This window comes from Falco rusticolus, chromosome 4 (genome assembly GCF_015220075.1).
Source record: "Falco rusticolus isolate bFalRus1 chromosome 4, bFalRus1.pri, whole genome shotgun sequence".
NCBI classification, from domain to species: domain Eukaryota; kingdom Metazoa; phylum Chordata; class Aves; order Falconiformes; family Falconidae; genus Falco; species Falco rusticolus.
In genome coordinates this window covers 109,212,498-109,228,534 of record NC_051190.1, presented here as the reverse complement: position 1 = coordinate 109,228,534, position 16,037 = coordinate 109,212,498, and the positions used below count along the sequence as shown (strand labels likewise).

Below are 16,037 nucleotides of genomic sequence, written 5' to 3'. Positions count from 1 at the left end.
TCAGAAGGGGACTCTTGGAGTCCAGTCACTGTAGCAGGTATTCTTCTTTTTTCTGCTTGAGAATTCCCCGCTGCGGGCAGATTTCTTTCTCCTTTTGTGAGAAGTGCGGAGCAGCGTATTCCCTCGAGGCCGACCTGCCTTCCTAACCTGGTAGGAGCTCTGAGGCAATCCTGCTCGTCCATCAGCAGAGCGATCCTCATCAGTGCCTGCTGCAGCTATTTATGTGCTGTTAGTGGCCCTGGAGGGAGAGCGCAGCTGACAGAGCTGATGAGAGGAAGCAGCCGAACTGGGCAATTTAGCTGACGTGCCTGACGGCCGCGTGAAACGTGACATGCTCGGCTGGTGAGAGCAGTGTAGGCAGATCACTCGCACCTGACCGTTGGGAGGCAAGCATCTGCATTAAAATCGATGTCTCTTTTCACCTTGCTGAAATTCAAATTGACGCTTTTTTTTTTTTTTTTTTTTTTTTGGAAGGCTGACTTGACATTCTATTGTCTAGTTTATTTTTTGAGTTTCAGCTTTCGATCGAATGCTAGTACGGTTTGTAGTGTGGTGCCCTGCGTTCAGTTCAACACAGGTTTTTCTGTTCCGACTTCACCCCCAGGCGTTAACGGCGAGGTGACCAGCATGTCCTTAGCTCCTGCACTAGCAGAAGCATTCTGGCGGTGCCGGCACAGAGTTCTGCTCTAGATCCGTGGTCAAAAGGCAGCCTGTGCTTAGCTTTTAACGTTCACAAACCATGTCTCCCTTTTGTATGCTAAAGTGAAACTTACGCTGCAGAGATGGATAAAATTTACCTTTCATTTTATCATGTTTATGCTTGATAGCAGCAATGCATATGGAGGGGAAAAAAAAAAGCTGTCTCTAGAGGCTATTATTTAAAATACGTCCTTTTTTTAATAGGATGACGACAACGCTGCTCCTTCAGCTCCTGATCCTCCAAGTCTTCTCTTGCATGAACGTGGAACGGGTTTCTGCTTTGATTCCAGGTACGCGTTATCTTTTATTGGTCTTTAATGGCATGGATGGGTTTCTATGTAACTGGAGTTTCTTACTCAAGGGCAGCGGAGGGAGATGACAGTTAAGCATTTTCAATCAGTGTTTGTTTTACAGTTAACTGTCAGAGAATAGGCTGGGCGAGGGGGTAGGCTGTTTGTGCTGTACCTTATTTTGATGGAATTTGGACACTTTTTTAAGTAAATGAATGAATAACTTTTGGTTTTTTCCCTCTCTCTTTCCAACCTAATTGTGAACCTAAGTTTAGAGCTTTTATAAAGTGTTATGTTTGCTAAGAGCAAGCATTTATGAGCAGAGTGAGTGGTTTCCCATGAAACTGCTTGGCCATTAAGACATTCACTAGATTTGTATTCAGTGGTAGCTGGAATTATGTCAAAATTATGTCGCTTTTAAAATGCCAGGTTATTTTGGAATTCCTGCGTAAAACTACTTTAACTGTATTGAGCGCTTTCAGCAAAATACATTGAAATTAACTGTAGGATACTTGGTTGAATACAAAGCCTGCTGAAATGTAAGCTTGCAGTAAAGCTCTTGACGTCGGTGGCAGCAGGATCCTACTGCTGTATTTCGTTTTGCAACGACAGATTAACTAAGTTTCCTTTTTCTCTCCACGTCCTCGTGAAGTTTCGACGTGCACAAGAAGTGCCCTCTGTGCGATGTGATGTTTCCACCCAACTACGACCAGAGCAAGTTTGAGGAACACGTTGAGAGCCACTGGAAGGTGTGCCCCATGTGCAGTGAGCAGTTCCCGCCCGACTATGATCAGCAGGGGTTCGAGAGGCATGTTCAGACGCACTTTGATCAGAACGTATTAAATTTTGATTAAATACTTTGTTTTGCAGTGTAGCTTAAAAACCTCACCACTCTGAGTAGTCCAGTTCTGGAACAAAGACAGTGCAGCTTTTCTGTAACAGTGCAAACCTCCGATTAAAAGCTAATTAATATACTCTAACGGGAGCCGTGGTAAGTCGTGGCTGTAAGCGGCTGTTGGGTTATCTTCTTTCTCTACCTAACGTTATACTACAAAAGAAACAACCAACACCCCCCCCCCCCCCCCCCGTGTTATGTAGCTATTTATTTCTTTTCTTAGTAGAATTTGCAAGGACACAGGGATGGCTTGGCCTCAGAAAAAATGAGACCAGCTTCATGATGCTCTTCAGCTACGTAAAAAAAGTGTCCCCGTAACACCTGTGGTTTCTCTCAACCGTGGTAACTGAGACACAATTAAAGATGTAATGATCAGGTGTTTCTCCTAGCAAATTTGTGTAGTTTTTCTTTGAGTAACAGTTAAACTGGAAAGTTACATTACTTACCCTATGAAAATATAGTTTTCTAGCACATTTCTGAAATGTAGATGCATGTACTGTGAGATTACATGCTTGCAACAAAGGAATGGCAAATACTTCAGTTTTACGTGTAGAATGTTTGCCTTGAGGGATAATGTTACATTCAGTAGGTTGTACCTTAAGGCAGTATTTTTGAGTTGAAAGAAACTGCTGTGCTTAAGTGTCTAGAAGTAATTGTTTGTTTTTTTTTTAAAAACACCATTGCCATTATGTTGCAATTGCATTTGGTAGAAAATACCGTTATATTTTCACAACTGAATTGTGTTCCTCTTGGCTTAGGGCTTTTAAAACCTTCCACGTTTTAACTTTATGTATTTCCTTCCAGTAAGTAAACCCATGTGTGTATATCTAAATATTTTATATTTACTTTAACTGTATTAAGTAAATCTGCTTTCCACTTGTTGTACAGTAGTCTTGTTACATTAAAAGCAAAATTATTCATGGAGTCAGTGGTCCTTTTTTTCCCACTTTTTTCATTCTGAAGTAGAAAAGAGTTTAAGCTTTACATAAAGTAAATGGCATTCCAGCTCTGTATGACAAACTGTTGCTCACATCGCTGTGTGCTCTTTGTTTGAGAGGGAGTTGGGGATTAAGGCTTTGAGTAGCTTCTGCTGGCTGCAGTTCTCTCGCGAACGCAGGCAATATCCTGCGCGGCGCAGGGTTTATTGAAAACTGCGTGACACAGACAAATGGCGTGTCTGGGGTAGCAGCTACTGCGGTAGCCCTTGCAGAATTGTTAACTGTGAACTTTATGTCAAGAGATGGGCTGAGGTCAAGGCATGCAAGTGCTAAACAAATGTTGTCAGGTTTTTTTTGTCTTACCGTAACTCAACAGCGTAAGAGAACAGGCTGTAAACCCGGAATATTGTTGGTTGTACGAGTAAAGACTTCCGAGATCTCTGGTTGGTTTCCCACACGGGCAGGACAACCTCCGACCCTGAGGGTGCCAGAGCAGGGACTTCTCCCAGGTGTGTGTACGCAGGCAACTGCTGCGCAGGTTTCCCTGTTGAAGCAGCTGTGCCAGGGTGGCTGTTTCGGGACCCTGCCCAGGGAGTTTGCAGGTATGTGACAGAAGCCAGCCACCCCTACCCCATCCTCACTGAATTCCGGTTTTAATTTCTCCTTTTGCAGCGATGGCCACTTTGCTTCTGAAAACCTTCCTTCAGAGGGTTTGCTGCCATTAAGAGGGGGCTTCTGTCGCACTGACACGAGTTTTATCTGGTGCCCTGTTGTGACACTGGAAGAAAAAAGCCTGTGAAGCCAGAAGTCCTTTTGACCGATTAAATCAAAGGCTGCAGCATTCTGTGTAATTTCGTGCATGATGGTGTAGTGCTTAAGTTGCTTCAGGTGTTTACTGAATACGGAGTTCGATGATAGCGAAGTAAAATAGACAACTGAAAGACGATATGCAGCCCAAGAACTTCAGCAACGAGCAGAGCAGTCTTTCTAGGTCAGAGGCAGTTTATTTTAAATGTGATTTGATTTACATTTATAAGCAGCTTTCCCGACAGGAATTCTTTAAGTTGCCTTCAGTTCTAAAACAAACCTCTGTCACTTTCAAACTTAAAGTACTTTGTCCCCAACAAAACATATGAAAATATAATTTAAAGCACACTTTTCACAGACACAGTACAATACATTCACTATACACAGTATAACAAAATAGTCCCATCTTTACCTGTTTAATAATACTGTCACGATGAATAGGTAAATAGAAACTGGAATTTCATTTTTATAGTTGAAAGGAATTTACATGCAACAATGATGTTTTACGACTGTTTAGCTGTTGAACAAACTTACCCAGCCTGTAGTTTCTTGCACTAGGAGCAGAGCCAAAACGTAGCTGTCGGCCAGATCTGTTGCCAAAACCGCAGAAGGTGGGAAGCGGCCGCCTGGGGCCTTGTGTGTACCTCTGGCTCTCATGTCTGGATCATCCTTTAAACCCAGCTGACAGCACTGTACAATGCAACCACGGTCACCTCTAGGATTTGAGCAAGTGATGCTTTATTGAAATTTGGGTGTTCTAAACACTCATTAGGATGATTCCTAAGTGTTTGTTTTAACGAGACTTTTACTCTGCTGGAGGATAGGTAACTGTCATCCTTACAAATTTTTCCTTTAAAGCTTTGGAAAAAAGCCAGTGGGAAAGCTCATTCGTCCTTTATCCGAGCTTTCTTTTGCACTTAAAAGAACAGGAAGTAAGCAAGGCGATGGCTGTGCTGAACACAGCGAGTTCCTCCCTAACCCTCGCCATGTAGGAATGAACGCCAAGAATAGCACTTGTGAGAGAAGAATGCTCAAGGCAGGATGGTAAGAAAGAAACGTTCAGGTATGGTCCAGACACGAAGCGCTCTCACGTTGGCTTTTGTTTTAAGTCAGTCTCTGACCACCTGCTGCAAGAAGCACTTAATCTTCAATAAGGCTCGTATGTCATATTTTAGCAAAATTAATCATAAAGCTAAACAGACACTTCCAAGTGGAATGCAGCTACCTGCAATGAGAAGCAAAAAAATGCACAAAGAAAATCTCAAAATACAATGAACGTGAGGGAGAGGCATTAGAAACTCCCTTAGCACAAGTAATAGACCTCCTTAAACCATGCGTGGAATTTTGAATTTTTATTTGCAACCACAGGCACATGCTCGTACAGTAGTTGCAAGAATTGGCAACACATAAAACATTAAATCTGTTGGCAATAGAGAACTACAAAGTGCTTTAAAACTTCATCTGAGATGAAGATAATTGTTTCTCACACACACATAAATTTGCACTTAAGTATTTCCAAGTGTCTTTCTAACAGATAGTTCAGGGGTAAATATTTAGTTGGACTAGGATATTGGTCCTCAAAAGTTTGATGGGCATGAACATAATATGACATCTTGTACAAAAAAAAAAGTAATTTCTAACACTAACGTGATTGTTTACTAGATCAAATGGTAAGATTTTCAGCATTTCAAGAGGGAGAAAAAAAAAAGATTTGCAAGATAATATAAAATACAGCAAGCACACCTTTTTATGTATGTTATTTAAGTATGAAAATATTTTTAGCATATTATGTTAAACATTCTTTCTTATTTATATTTCCATTACCTAAAAGACTTGCTACTCCACTGATAACTCCGTTATGTAAGGCATGTTAACTAGAGTTTGACGAGGGTGGTATTGGTTTGGTTTTGCACACACAGTGACAGATGCATCAAAAGTCTTCGTCACATTACAATCTCGAACAGATGTCAGTGCCAAGCTCTCCTCTTCTCACTCCTATTCAACACTTCAGTACAACTAAATATGCAATGCCCCCCCCCAATTTTGTGGGTTTTTTTGTTGGTTTGTTTTGTTTCGGAGAAAAATGTTCTTTAGAACCTATAGCTTTTATAGCACCTTATCTCAAAGTAATGAAAATGGGTATGATGATTACATGTGCAAATGTACAAAAATCATTAACTCTACAAAGATACATCATTCCAAAATTACAGAAAATTTTAAAGCATGCATTTAATTTTTTTGAAGGGTTGCTGAATGCTTCCCCTGAAAAAGGTGGCTGTTCTCAGAATCAGCAACTGCTGGTGAGGATTTCTTGGCACATTTGTGACCAGCATGTTATTGCTGCATCTTCCTGATAATCTCAGCAGACACGGGGGGATGGAAATTGATTGTGTGGTGCCGCAGGCCCTGAGCTGTCTTGTAACTCTTTCCACAGCGACATTTGAATGGTTTGCGTACACGGATTTGTGTTCTGTGGCCATTCTTGGCGTGGTACTTTATACCGTTCACATTCTGTGAGTGAGAAAGTAAAATGTTAGTGGTCAAGTGGTCTGATGATGGCTTAGCTTCTAGGTAAAAACCGAAAATTGATTGACATTATGGGCAAAGTCACACAAATTGCTAGTAACTCCCGCCAGGTGTTACATGCGTGATACAAGGTGGGACAAGAAGGCGAATAACCTGTGCAGTTCTAACGTAGGAATCTTCCCTGCCCGGGTAGTCCCGATTTTTATGTCCTGCTGTATAGCACTTTCCAAAAAATACCATTTAATGAGCTCACAGACGGATGTTTTTTGCTTCCTGACATTTTTTCATAAAGCATTGACAGATTTTATTCAGAGTCAGTTGCAATTAAACAAAGAATTGGCATGAAGACTCCAGTCACACTGCTTCCAAAGCCGAAGCTCCCCCCCCCCCCCCCATCATGGTGTTTGTTCCGTTTTGTGTCATTGTTTCTAGAGATGTCTTTAGGCACCAGCAAACTCTGATAGTTTACACATTGCCTCCAAAGAATTAACTGCAGGAAACACTTAAAGAGTTACACAGAGCACACACTTAGAAAATAATGCAGAGAATCTGTCTTCAAAATAGCTATTGTTTGGGAATATTCTACTGCTAAAAGTAGAGCCACGATCTCCACTAGTTTGGAGAGGAAGAGCGAAGGAGGGCACCACAACACACCTGCTGTTACACTAGCAAGGTCAGGAAACTGGCAACACTCTTGCTAGATTAATCAAGAACCTTGCTAAACATACATCAGAATTGTACCCCTGCCCTCCTTTTCACGCATTTCTGGCAAAATGGCACAAGCTGCTGTGAACAACCGCTTTAGGTAGGATTTGTCTTACTGGAGTCTCTCTTATCTGCTTGAATGTTTGGATAAATAAGAAACTGTCCTTCATTAGAGCTTCTCCTAGGAATAAACCAACGAAGATGCCAAGACAGCTTGCGACCGAAAGATACAGCGCCAAGGCTCTACTCTGTCCTCTTGAAAGTTTCCAGTTACGTATCTCGGGGTTTTTAAAAAACTATTAAAAAAAGCTAAAATCAGCTAACAGCCTAGATATTAATTAACCCACTAAATCAAGTTTTAGGGATTTTGTCATTGCTGAACCACTGCCTGCTGTTGCACATAATAAAACGTCCCCTTGGCTCTTTAAGCAACAAGTTGTTTTATCAACACGCAGCTTACAGTAAGCGTAAGCTCCAGCTTGGAGCTTGCAGCAATTAGACAAGATTGGCAACTTATTTAAAAAAATGGGGGGGGGGGGGAGGGGGGGCTTCAGTAAACAGAACAGAGCTACAACTCCTAAAACTTCAGGAGACTGTATACATCAGAAACCAAACCCCAGAAAAGCGCGAGTTCAACACCTTCAATACCACCCTCCTGCCAACGCTTGCCTTTCTCCTCCCCTACTCCTAACCCGAGGCATTGAGTAAGAATCTCAAGCGGTGTGTCCCGCTCCCACGAGACTGTCCCCCCGTGTCCCTGCTCCAACCACAGCTCACAACAGCAGGAAAAAGCAGCATGAGGAACTTGCAGCTCCCGTGAGGAAGGCAGGGAGGACTGTTACTGCAAGAGAAACAACCCAGTCGCCTGGAGGGCTACAGTGTGCTCATCTTACAATGCAACATGCAGTTCCGTATTTATTACAGTTAACTGCCATGGCAGCCACGCATTTTTAATCTTTAAGCAAAAATAGTTACCTGGTTTCAATCAGAGTTGAGTGTGGTGCTGTTCTAGTCAGAACCCTGAATGCCCAGCGCAGTCTGTACTGCTAAAGTGGCATTTTAGGGCAGCCTGGGTGCCTGGAGAGGTTGATTTGTGAAAACCCTTTACAGAAAAAAATTTAGCCTAAAAATCCACCCTGGAAAAAGGGTATGGTGCAAGGCTGCAAGCAGCTGCTCTACCCACAAATGCAGGTTTCTCTCCTCTACAGCATTCAGGCACTGAATCCTCACTTGAAGTTGCAAATCCAGCCCCAAACCTGTTCTTTACACCCTTAAAAATACCGGACAACTGCGGCACAGCTGTCATCTGAGACGGAGACAAGAATCTTCAGTCTCCAACACAAACCAGACATCGATAGGAGCCTTTAGTGCAGGTTACTTCTGGGTGAAAAGCATGCAGAGGAGGCAGAATGCTGCACCGCCGAGACAGACGGGAGCACAGCAAAGCTACAAATCATCCTTAAGAGCAGTCAAGCGAATTCCCTGTTAAGTAATCTGAGATCCTGAGGCAGCTTTTAGATGGTTTTGCACATCGTCACAACCTGTTGGGGTGAGGGGGCCAGGAATGTCACTGGATGGCATGGGGACTGTCATCGGGCATCTGTCAACATCTAAGTACCGTTAAGGACCTGCACCGGCAAAGAAGAGAAAAGCTGGGGGTGATGTGCTAAACTTTTGCTGCTGCAGTAAAATTTTCAAAACAAAGCTATCCCCAAACCCAATACACATTCTGGAAACTACACAAACCTGTTTAGATTTTTAATGTTTGTAAGAAATCACTTCAAGACACTTTTAAACCAGTATAAACTGCTACAGATGCCATAAATCTGCAATCACGGTTATCCTCGCTACTCCATTCCAATGGCACTCTTCTCCTGACCCAGATTTTTTAATGATCCAGTTAACCTCAGGTACACCACGTGCCTTGATGAAGGGAGAGAAGTACTTTCAGGCAGAAAAATTTAAGGAAATGCTAAACCAGAAACCTATGTGGGATGAATTGGGCCATGGAAGGTTTGAAAAATAGTAAACCACGCAGAGTATGAAGAGTTTGTATAACATGAAATTTGATCTGTACTCCTGTCTAAAAGAAAACTGTTGTTTGAATTACAGTTGATTCTTCAGCACTTTTTCCACTGCTGTAATGTAAACACTTTGTTGTATGTCTGGGCTGAGTTTGTTGAGGTATGGCAAAAGCCACTGCCAAACTCATACATCACTTTTATTGTTCTGGTTACTTAGGTTGCTCATTATTTACTCTCACAAATGATTGAGGAAGAAGATGGCAGCATAGAAGGGCGCTTACAATCTTAAACAGGAGGAAACAATTATTAACCTGGGACCAGATCAGGAAGAGATAGAGAAGTTCAGACTGGCACAGCCTGGTTTGCATGGCCACGAGGACACTTGCTGGGCAGGGACCCCTGTGTGGCCACACCTGTACCACGAAGCCGCTGCACTGCACAGAGCTTGCCACCCTGTTCAAGCAGGAACAGAGACATCAAGGATGGTTTGGGAGGATTTCTTGTTTCAGACTTGGACATTCGCAGATGTTTTTGTATCTCCTGCCTCTTCCTCCTGCAGTTTTCTTTGTGGGTCCTGTTCCTCTTTGCTCAACTTACAAGCTCTGGCTTGCTCCTTTCTTTCAAGTAAATTCCCTTCTTCCCCTCTCTCGCGTCAATATTCTCCCTCCCTAAGCTCTAGTAAGTCTCACTGACCTTAGATCAACCTTACCAGGGGTCTGTCCCACCCGACGGGCCTGGGACCCTCATGCCATTACCTGCCAGAAAGACAAGCCCAATGCCTCGGCGTTCCTGGAAGGTACCACTTCTCTTGCCCAAAGCCAAAAAGCAGTCATGCATATAAGCGACGTTTCGTACGCACAGAAATCTATTATTCTTCCATTACTGTATTTGCAGAAACTAGAAAAATTATGACAAATACTCTAGGGTTTTCTCTATAATAGTATCTATGCATTATTTGTGGGTGGGTTTTTTTTCCGTATCTATTATGTATCAAACTTCATTTGCTCTTTGGAAGTTGCCTGAATAACTTTCTCTACATCACATACACATTTTGAATGCCCTTCTCCAGAGCTACAGACCAAGTAACTGGCACACATAGGTAGTACTGAACAAAAGGCAAACCAATGCCACCTTCACCGATCCACACTTCAGCTTCTAGGGGTAGCGTTTTGCAAAGCATGTTAACTGCTCAACGCCACGTGCTTCTGGACAGGACACCGAAACGTGGATGTAAATCCAAAATCTGGTGAGGGTGAACTCCAGAGAAACAAGGCTAAGACCTTGGTGTTCCTTTGACTCATGCAGATGATTTTCTACAAATCAAATCCAACGCGTCAAATACAAATCATATGAATAAAAATTAATGCATAAACAGCAAACTGTAAAATACTTATAGTTTGTTCTCTAGGTCAGTAAGCATAATTAGAGAAGAAGAAAGCAAGCTTCAGAAATTAGTTTCAGAGGCTTGTGTTTGAAGCATGTAGAAGCCAGCGCGCTCCAGATTCATTTAGCCGTTTCTGCCTATCCCACAAACAAATTTACGCATCATTAAAAAAACTTTCTTTTTTTCCTCAGAATCTTTGGCTCCTTAAGAAAATCTGTGCCATACGATACAGAGCACCAACACATATTATAAGCAAGCAATCTTCTTTCTTAAAAAAATAAAAGTTCCTGAAGAACAACTACATGTTTATGACTCACTTCTGCTGCACTGCCTGTGGGAAACTGCCAAGAGATAGCAGCTGGGCGGGAGGCCAGTAGGGTCTTCTGATACTCATCTGGGCTTGTGTATAAACACGTTCCCATTACAGTTTCCATTGTCCGTCCCAGCCCATTCCTTGGGAGTATTTGTTGTACTCATTCGTGCCTTATTTACCTTTCCATAATGACTTTTCAGCGCAGAGGCCGTCTTTTACCCTTGTACATTGTTTGCAAAAAGGAGCCCCATCCCTACTGGGTCCTTTAAGCAGTACTGTAATACAAATAACATACCTAAAAATAACACTTTTGCTTCTCAAACGTACGTCACCTCAGGCCAGACAAAAGAAAACTGTGTATATCCTCCTTTCCTCCTCGCTCCCTAAAGGAATGCATCCTTTCTCAGCCGTAAAGCGAGCCTGGCAATTACTGTATGTGCACGTCCCTGTTCCTGTTTGGAGCACTATAATTGTTTTACAGCCCTGACTGTGATTATCCAGTACCTACCAGAAAATCCCAGTGCTTTGATCACAGGACTCCCTACCCAGCCTCTGCAAATAATTCATCGGAGTTGGGGGTTAAGCAGAAGGAAGATGAAGAGGAAACAAGCAACACAGCTGACACAAAGCTAAAAGGAAGGAAACAATGATAAAAATGTAAAAAGAAAAAAAATCAGGCCGAAAAGAAAAAAGGAGGAAACAGAGCCCACAGAAAAGAGGAATGAGGTGAGCCAGAGTTTAAGGACGTGTGTTCTGCTATCAGGACGAAATGGAGACGAGTCCCTGAGGAAAATATGGTACTTCTCATTTGCTGCTGTGCTCTGTCTGCAGCCTCTCTAAGGGTTGTTAATTTGTTCCCCGCCTGACTGTTCTAATAGTAACGGTGTACAAGATACCCCTTAGACAGTCCTCAGCGTCTGAGATGGAGGTAGTGAGATAGCAGAGGCAGGCAGAAACAGCTTGCTTATTTGGGCAATAAAAAGACAGAGGGCTGGCAGTCAAACAGAGAACAGACAGGATATAGCAAATTACAGGGTTCTCCTTCTAGCCTTGGCCATTAAGTGCATGTTTTCTGCAACGCATAGATGCCCTGTGGGCACAGTGACTTCTAACGATCACCACGGCTTGTTTGCTTCCTGAGCTAGGGATTTAGCTTTTATACTACAGCCTTCATCTGGCACAGCTTCTACCACACGCAAGAGAAGTATTAATCCTGAATAACACGGGTACATCTGCAAAGTAAGGCTCGCAAATAGTCCGAAAACATCCTGCCCTCTGCCCTGCCCCTGGAGATGGTGCCCGGTTTTCCCTGTCACCGAAGAGGAGAATAACCACTACATAGCCCAGGCTAAGCTCTGCAAAAAAAGACTTGGTATGCCACTAAGAATTGAGCACGCTGCTTTCCTGCTCACGTTTTAAGGAAGTATTGTCAGTATTACCTGATCTGTACAGGAATCCGAGTCCTGTGATCTGCTGCTATGGGAGCTGCTGCAGTCCAGAACAGCTGCAGCATTACTGAAACACGTTTTCATCCACTACATGGTTTCATGCACAGTTTATTCATTCTTGTCACAACTGTTTTATCTCAAATGTTACTGGTCTTCCTATATTTCTTTCATATTACTGTTCTCTTTTAAGTCCCTACTTGTCAGTTATTTAAAGGAGAAGCCATAAAATAAAACTAGTACAAAACCAACCCAACCGCTACTGCTTTTTCTAGGGTATAGGTCAGTGGTTGAGTTTTCCAGTACTTCATGCAAAAACTTCAGAAAATGATCTAGAGGAACTGTGCCAACATGCTATTTCTGTTCCCAAATGTCAGTGACTATAGAATGCCATACTGAAGTCCAAGCTGTTCAATACAATTTCATCGGTCTCTCCACTGGTTCACGCGAAGCCACACTCCTGTCCTCACATCATGGCATGTTCTATACAGTCCAGCTCAAGGTTCAAAGTTAAAGACGTTTCACCCCCATAAACAGACATAAATTTCTCATGATGAAGAGTATTTAAAAGGGCAGGGGTTGGAATTGTTTCCCAGTGTGTCACACAGAGGGATGCGAGCCCTGCACGCAGGGCAGATGCGCTGACGGCTGCGCAGGGGACAGACACAGGGACTCAGACCCAGAATTTCTCCAAGGCTCTGCCTTGCTGAGGTGACCTCTGACTTGCAAGACGTTAACCACCATTTCCTGCACATCACCTTTACCAGGAAAAGCACCCAGGGCACAGTCTGGCACCCAGAGCCAGCATCTCTAGCAGTTAAGCGGAGGAATTCATTCTGGCACGGACGGGCATAAGCTTTTTATTTAGTGTCTCTGAAAGAGACCCAGGAGATTATTTTGCTGGTAGTACCTTCTGCATTCTGCAGTTAATTTGTCTGAACAACAGAAAGCTAGTTAAAATTTGTAAAGCAAAAGAGTCACTATGTAATTTCTCTTGACAGACAGGGCTGCAAAAGGCTACATCCTTTGTAAAACTGGTAACCTGGCTGTGCTTGAAAGGAAACCAGTGACTAAAACGTGTTCTCTGCTAAAATACCACACAAATAAATGCAAAATGTCTATTAAATGAGAAAGGTACAGACTGATTTTCGAGGCTCCCCCCCCCAGTGGGACATGAGGTAGGTCTGCACTACTGCTTACCTTGTATCTTTTTTTACATCCAGGAACAGGACAGGCAAATGGTTTCTCGTCCCCTCCATTCATGCACATTGAACTAAGGATAGCTTCAGAGCTGATAGCGCTTTCTGTAGTCCAGGACTCATCACTGTCTGATTCTTCATAGTCTACTTCCTCCTCATCATATTCACTACCTAGAAGAGCGGGGTAGTGAGATAAAACAAGAATAAATAAGAGCACAGCAAGATAACACATTCTGCATTTATTACATCAGTTACAGTGACTTGTAATTTCCCCACTTTTGTCTTTGCTGGAAGACAGTTATTTTTAATTTTATAAACCTATCTTTCTTGCAGTTATTTATTCCTTCATAAAGACATCAGTCGTTCTCTTTCTAATAACCAGGACAGGCATTATTAATATATCTTCATAAACTGCTAACTGCGTGGCACAGAAAGTTCAAAGGACTGATTTTAAAATGCAGTTTCATTACTCCTCAAACACCAGGATCCTTCCGTCTTTCCCAGTGCCCAAACAGCAAATGTGGTCTGTGTCCCGTCCCCCCCACCCTGCAATTAAAGCTAATTTTAAGGCTTTTCTTTATGCAATACAATACTGAAGAGCGTAATTCTACAGATCATAAACAGTGTAAAATAATATGTTGACAAGTCCTAATGCATTTACTAGCCCTTTGGAATTAATAGGAATTATAGCACAACATTAATAAGAATTATATTGTAGCAATTATGGTTGTGAAATTCATTCCCTCAGGTGTGGGGATAAATTGCATTGTGTGGCTGCCCTGAACAGACCGCATTATGTTCCAGATATGCTATGACAGCCATTAGAGCAGCTGGTGCTGAGTTTATTTATTATTTTTAATTGCAGTAACTATTAATGAAATCCTCTGAAGAAGTTAAATGTGGAACAAGAGAAATTAGGAAAGCAGAATTCCAACTATAAAAATACAGTTAAAAGAAAAAAAAAGAAAAAAAAGCAGGGGAGGGAAGAGCCCCAGCTGATTAAAAAGAAAATATATGCACAGAGGGGGAGAGAGGGAAAGCCGAGGGAAACTTCTGTGGTGTCAGCAGGAGGTGGTGCTGTGTTTCCCCTCCCCTTTCTTCTTTCCCTTTCCCAGCTCTGCTAAATTTTATCCTTTCTGCTGAAAGACGATTTGGCTCCCAGTGCTGGAATAGCTCCCGTTACTAAAGACAGTTATGTGACACTTGCATGGCTCTGTTTGCTTCCCCTATATGCCCTTTAAGTGCATGCCTCTACGCAGCTCTACGCACCGAGAAGAAAATGCAGACAGATGCCTCACGGCGCTTTAAAAAAGAAACGTCCCGACTTTACGATAAAGGAAATCTGTGCTGCAACGTACAGTGGGGTGTCTTTGGTGTTTTTTTGCTTCTGCTGCAAGTAAAGTACACACCTATCATTTCAAATTTTTCCCTTCAGCTTCCCCTTCCCCCAGTCCTCTCCCTCAGACTCGGCACCTCTCCATCACCGAGTAAAAACGCGTGTCAACTGGTAGCTGCAAGTACTCAGGGTTCCTGAGCTTTAATCAGACACTGTAAGTTCGCTTACAGATGTCAGGCTATCCACATTTCTTTCCTGTGGTTTTCATCTGTACAGGGTGGTGCGCAGATGAGGAAAGATGGATGGTTTCCCACCGTCAACAACTGTCGACATGAGTGCACGCACACACGCTCTGCAGAACATCTGGAAAACTCTGCCCTGCTGACTGCGACTCCTTATCCCACACCAAATGAGTGAAAGCCAAAGAAAGCATTATTGACCTCTTAAAATATTTCTGAACTCTAGGAACAGTTAACCTAAAATGAAGTTAAGAGTTGTTATAGTTTAATTAACTAATAAAAAAATGGAGGCAAAACCGCAACTCTGCTTCTACGATTTCCTGCCCTTGATTGTATCTTGATGGAAAAAATTCCTCAAGCTGTTCCTTTCAAACTTTTTAGCTCAGTGGGGTGTTTTTTTTAAGCAAATGCAACAGAAAACCCTATTGTAAATACATGTATGCACTCCTAGGATGAGAAAATATACAACAATTCCAAACACTGATACCAACAATTTCTGTCATTATAATTGCCCTCCTTGTAAGCCCCCTTAAGAGGGGGTGATTTCCTCCCAAATAGGATTTTGTCCTCCCAAAGAAAACATCATTTGAGACTGTACAACATCTACTAAAGATATCACTACCTTTAGTGATAACAAGGAGAATGCTTTTATAAAACAACAAATCGGTGCTTTATAGAACTTCATATGCAATATGGCACGTAAGGGAGAAGATAAACAGAACAGTAGGGAAAGGCGGTGATCATTGCAATTACGCATTTCCATTAGTTTTCCCGTACTTTCAGGGCATCCTTTCAATTTTTCTAGTAACTTTGTACAGTAAGACCCAATAGTGTAACAACTTTTGTCTGTATTTCACTTGCAGGTAGACTCACTGAAGGAGAGAGACAGAAGAGACCAAAATGCCTGCATAAGCATCTGTGAGATCAGACCATCCCTGTGGTTTTCTTTTAATTAGCTTACCTGAACAAAAATGAAACATTTTGTCTAGTATAGTTTTTTAAACAGCATAAGCTAATGCTCCGTTATTCTAAGTTTTTATATTCAGACTTATCACTACAGATTTTGCAAATAGGACAAGCTTTTTCAAGTGTGAAAAACCATGTAAATATATATTTCTTCTTGCACAAAACGGTAATACTAATGGTACCAAACACCTGAAAGGCATATTACTTTAAACAAAGCTGGAACTGCAGTCTATCAGTGCTTTTATCTAACAGAGTCCTACCGAACTAAATT

General features: G+C 42.3%; 2 protein-coding genes across 8 annotated transcripts in view; one reads left to right on the top strand and one right to left on the bottom strand.

Annotated features, from left to right (window-relative positions):
* TAX1BP1 (Tax1 binding protein 1) overlaps window positions 1-2,808 on the top strand; it is a 66,410-nt gene extending 63,602 nt beyond the window's left edge. For all 7 annotated transcript variants that reach the window (XM_037387215.1, XM_037387216.1, XM_037387209.1 and 4 more), the window contains 2 exons: window positions 904-989; window positions 1,642-2,808. In XM_037387215.1, the coding sequence (XP_037243112.1) occupies window positions 904-989; window positions 1,642-1,843 (288 nt within the window). In that variant the 3' untranslated portion in view covers window positions 1,844-2,808. The remainder of the gene's footprint in view (window positions 1-903; window positions 990-1,641) is intronic.
* A 1,002-nt stretch (window positions 2,809-3,810) lies between these two features.
* Window positions 3,811-16,037, bottom strand: part of JAZF1 (JAZF zinc finger 1) — a 195,055-nt gene continuing 182,828 nt past the window's right edge. Inside the window, exons 4-5 of the mRNA XM_037387217.1 lie at window positions 13,227-13,396; window positions 3,811-6,140 (exon numbers count right to left, since the gene is read on the bottom strand). Of these exons, the coding sequence (XP_037243114.1) occupies window positions 5,964-6,140; window positions 13,227-13,396 (347 nt within the window). The 3' untranslated portion in view covers window positions 3,811-5,963. The remainder of the gene's footprint in view (window positions 6,141-13,226; window positions 13,397-16,037) is intronic.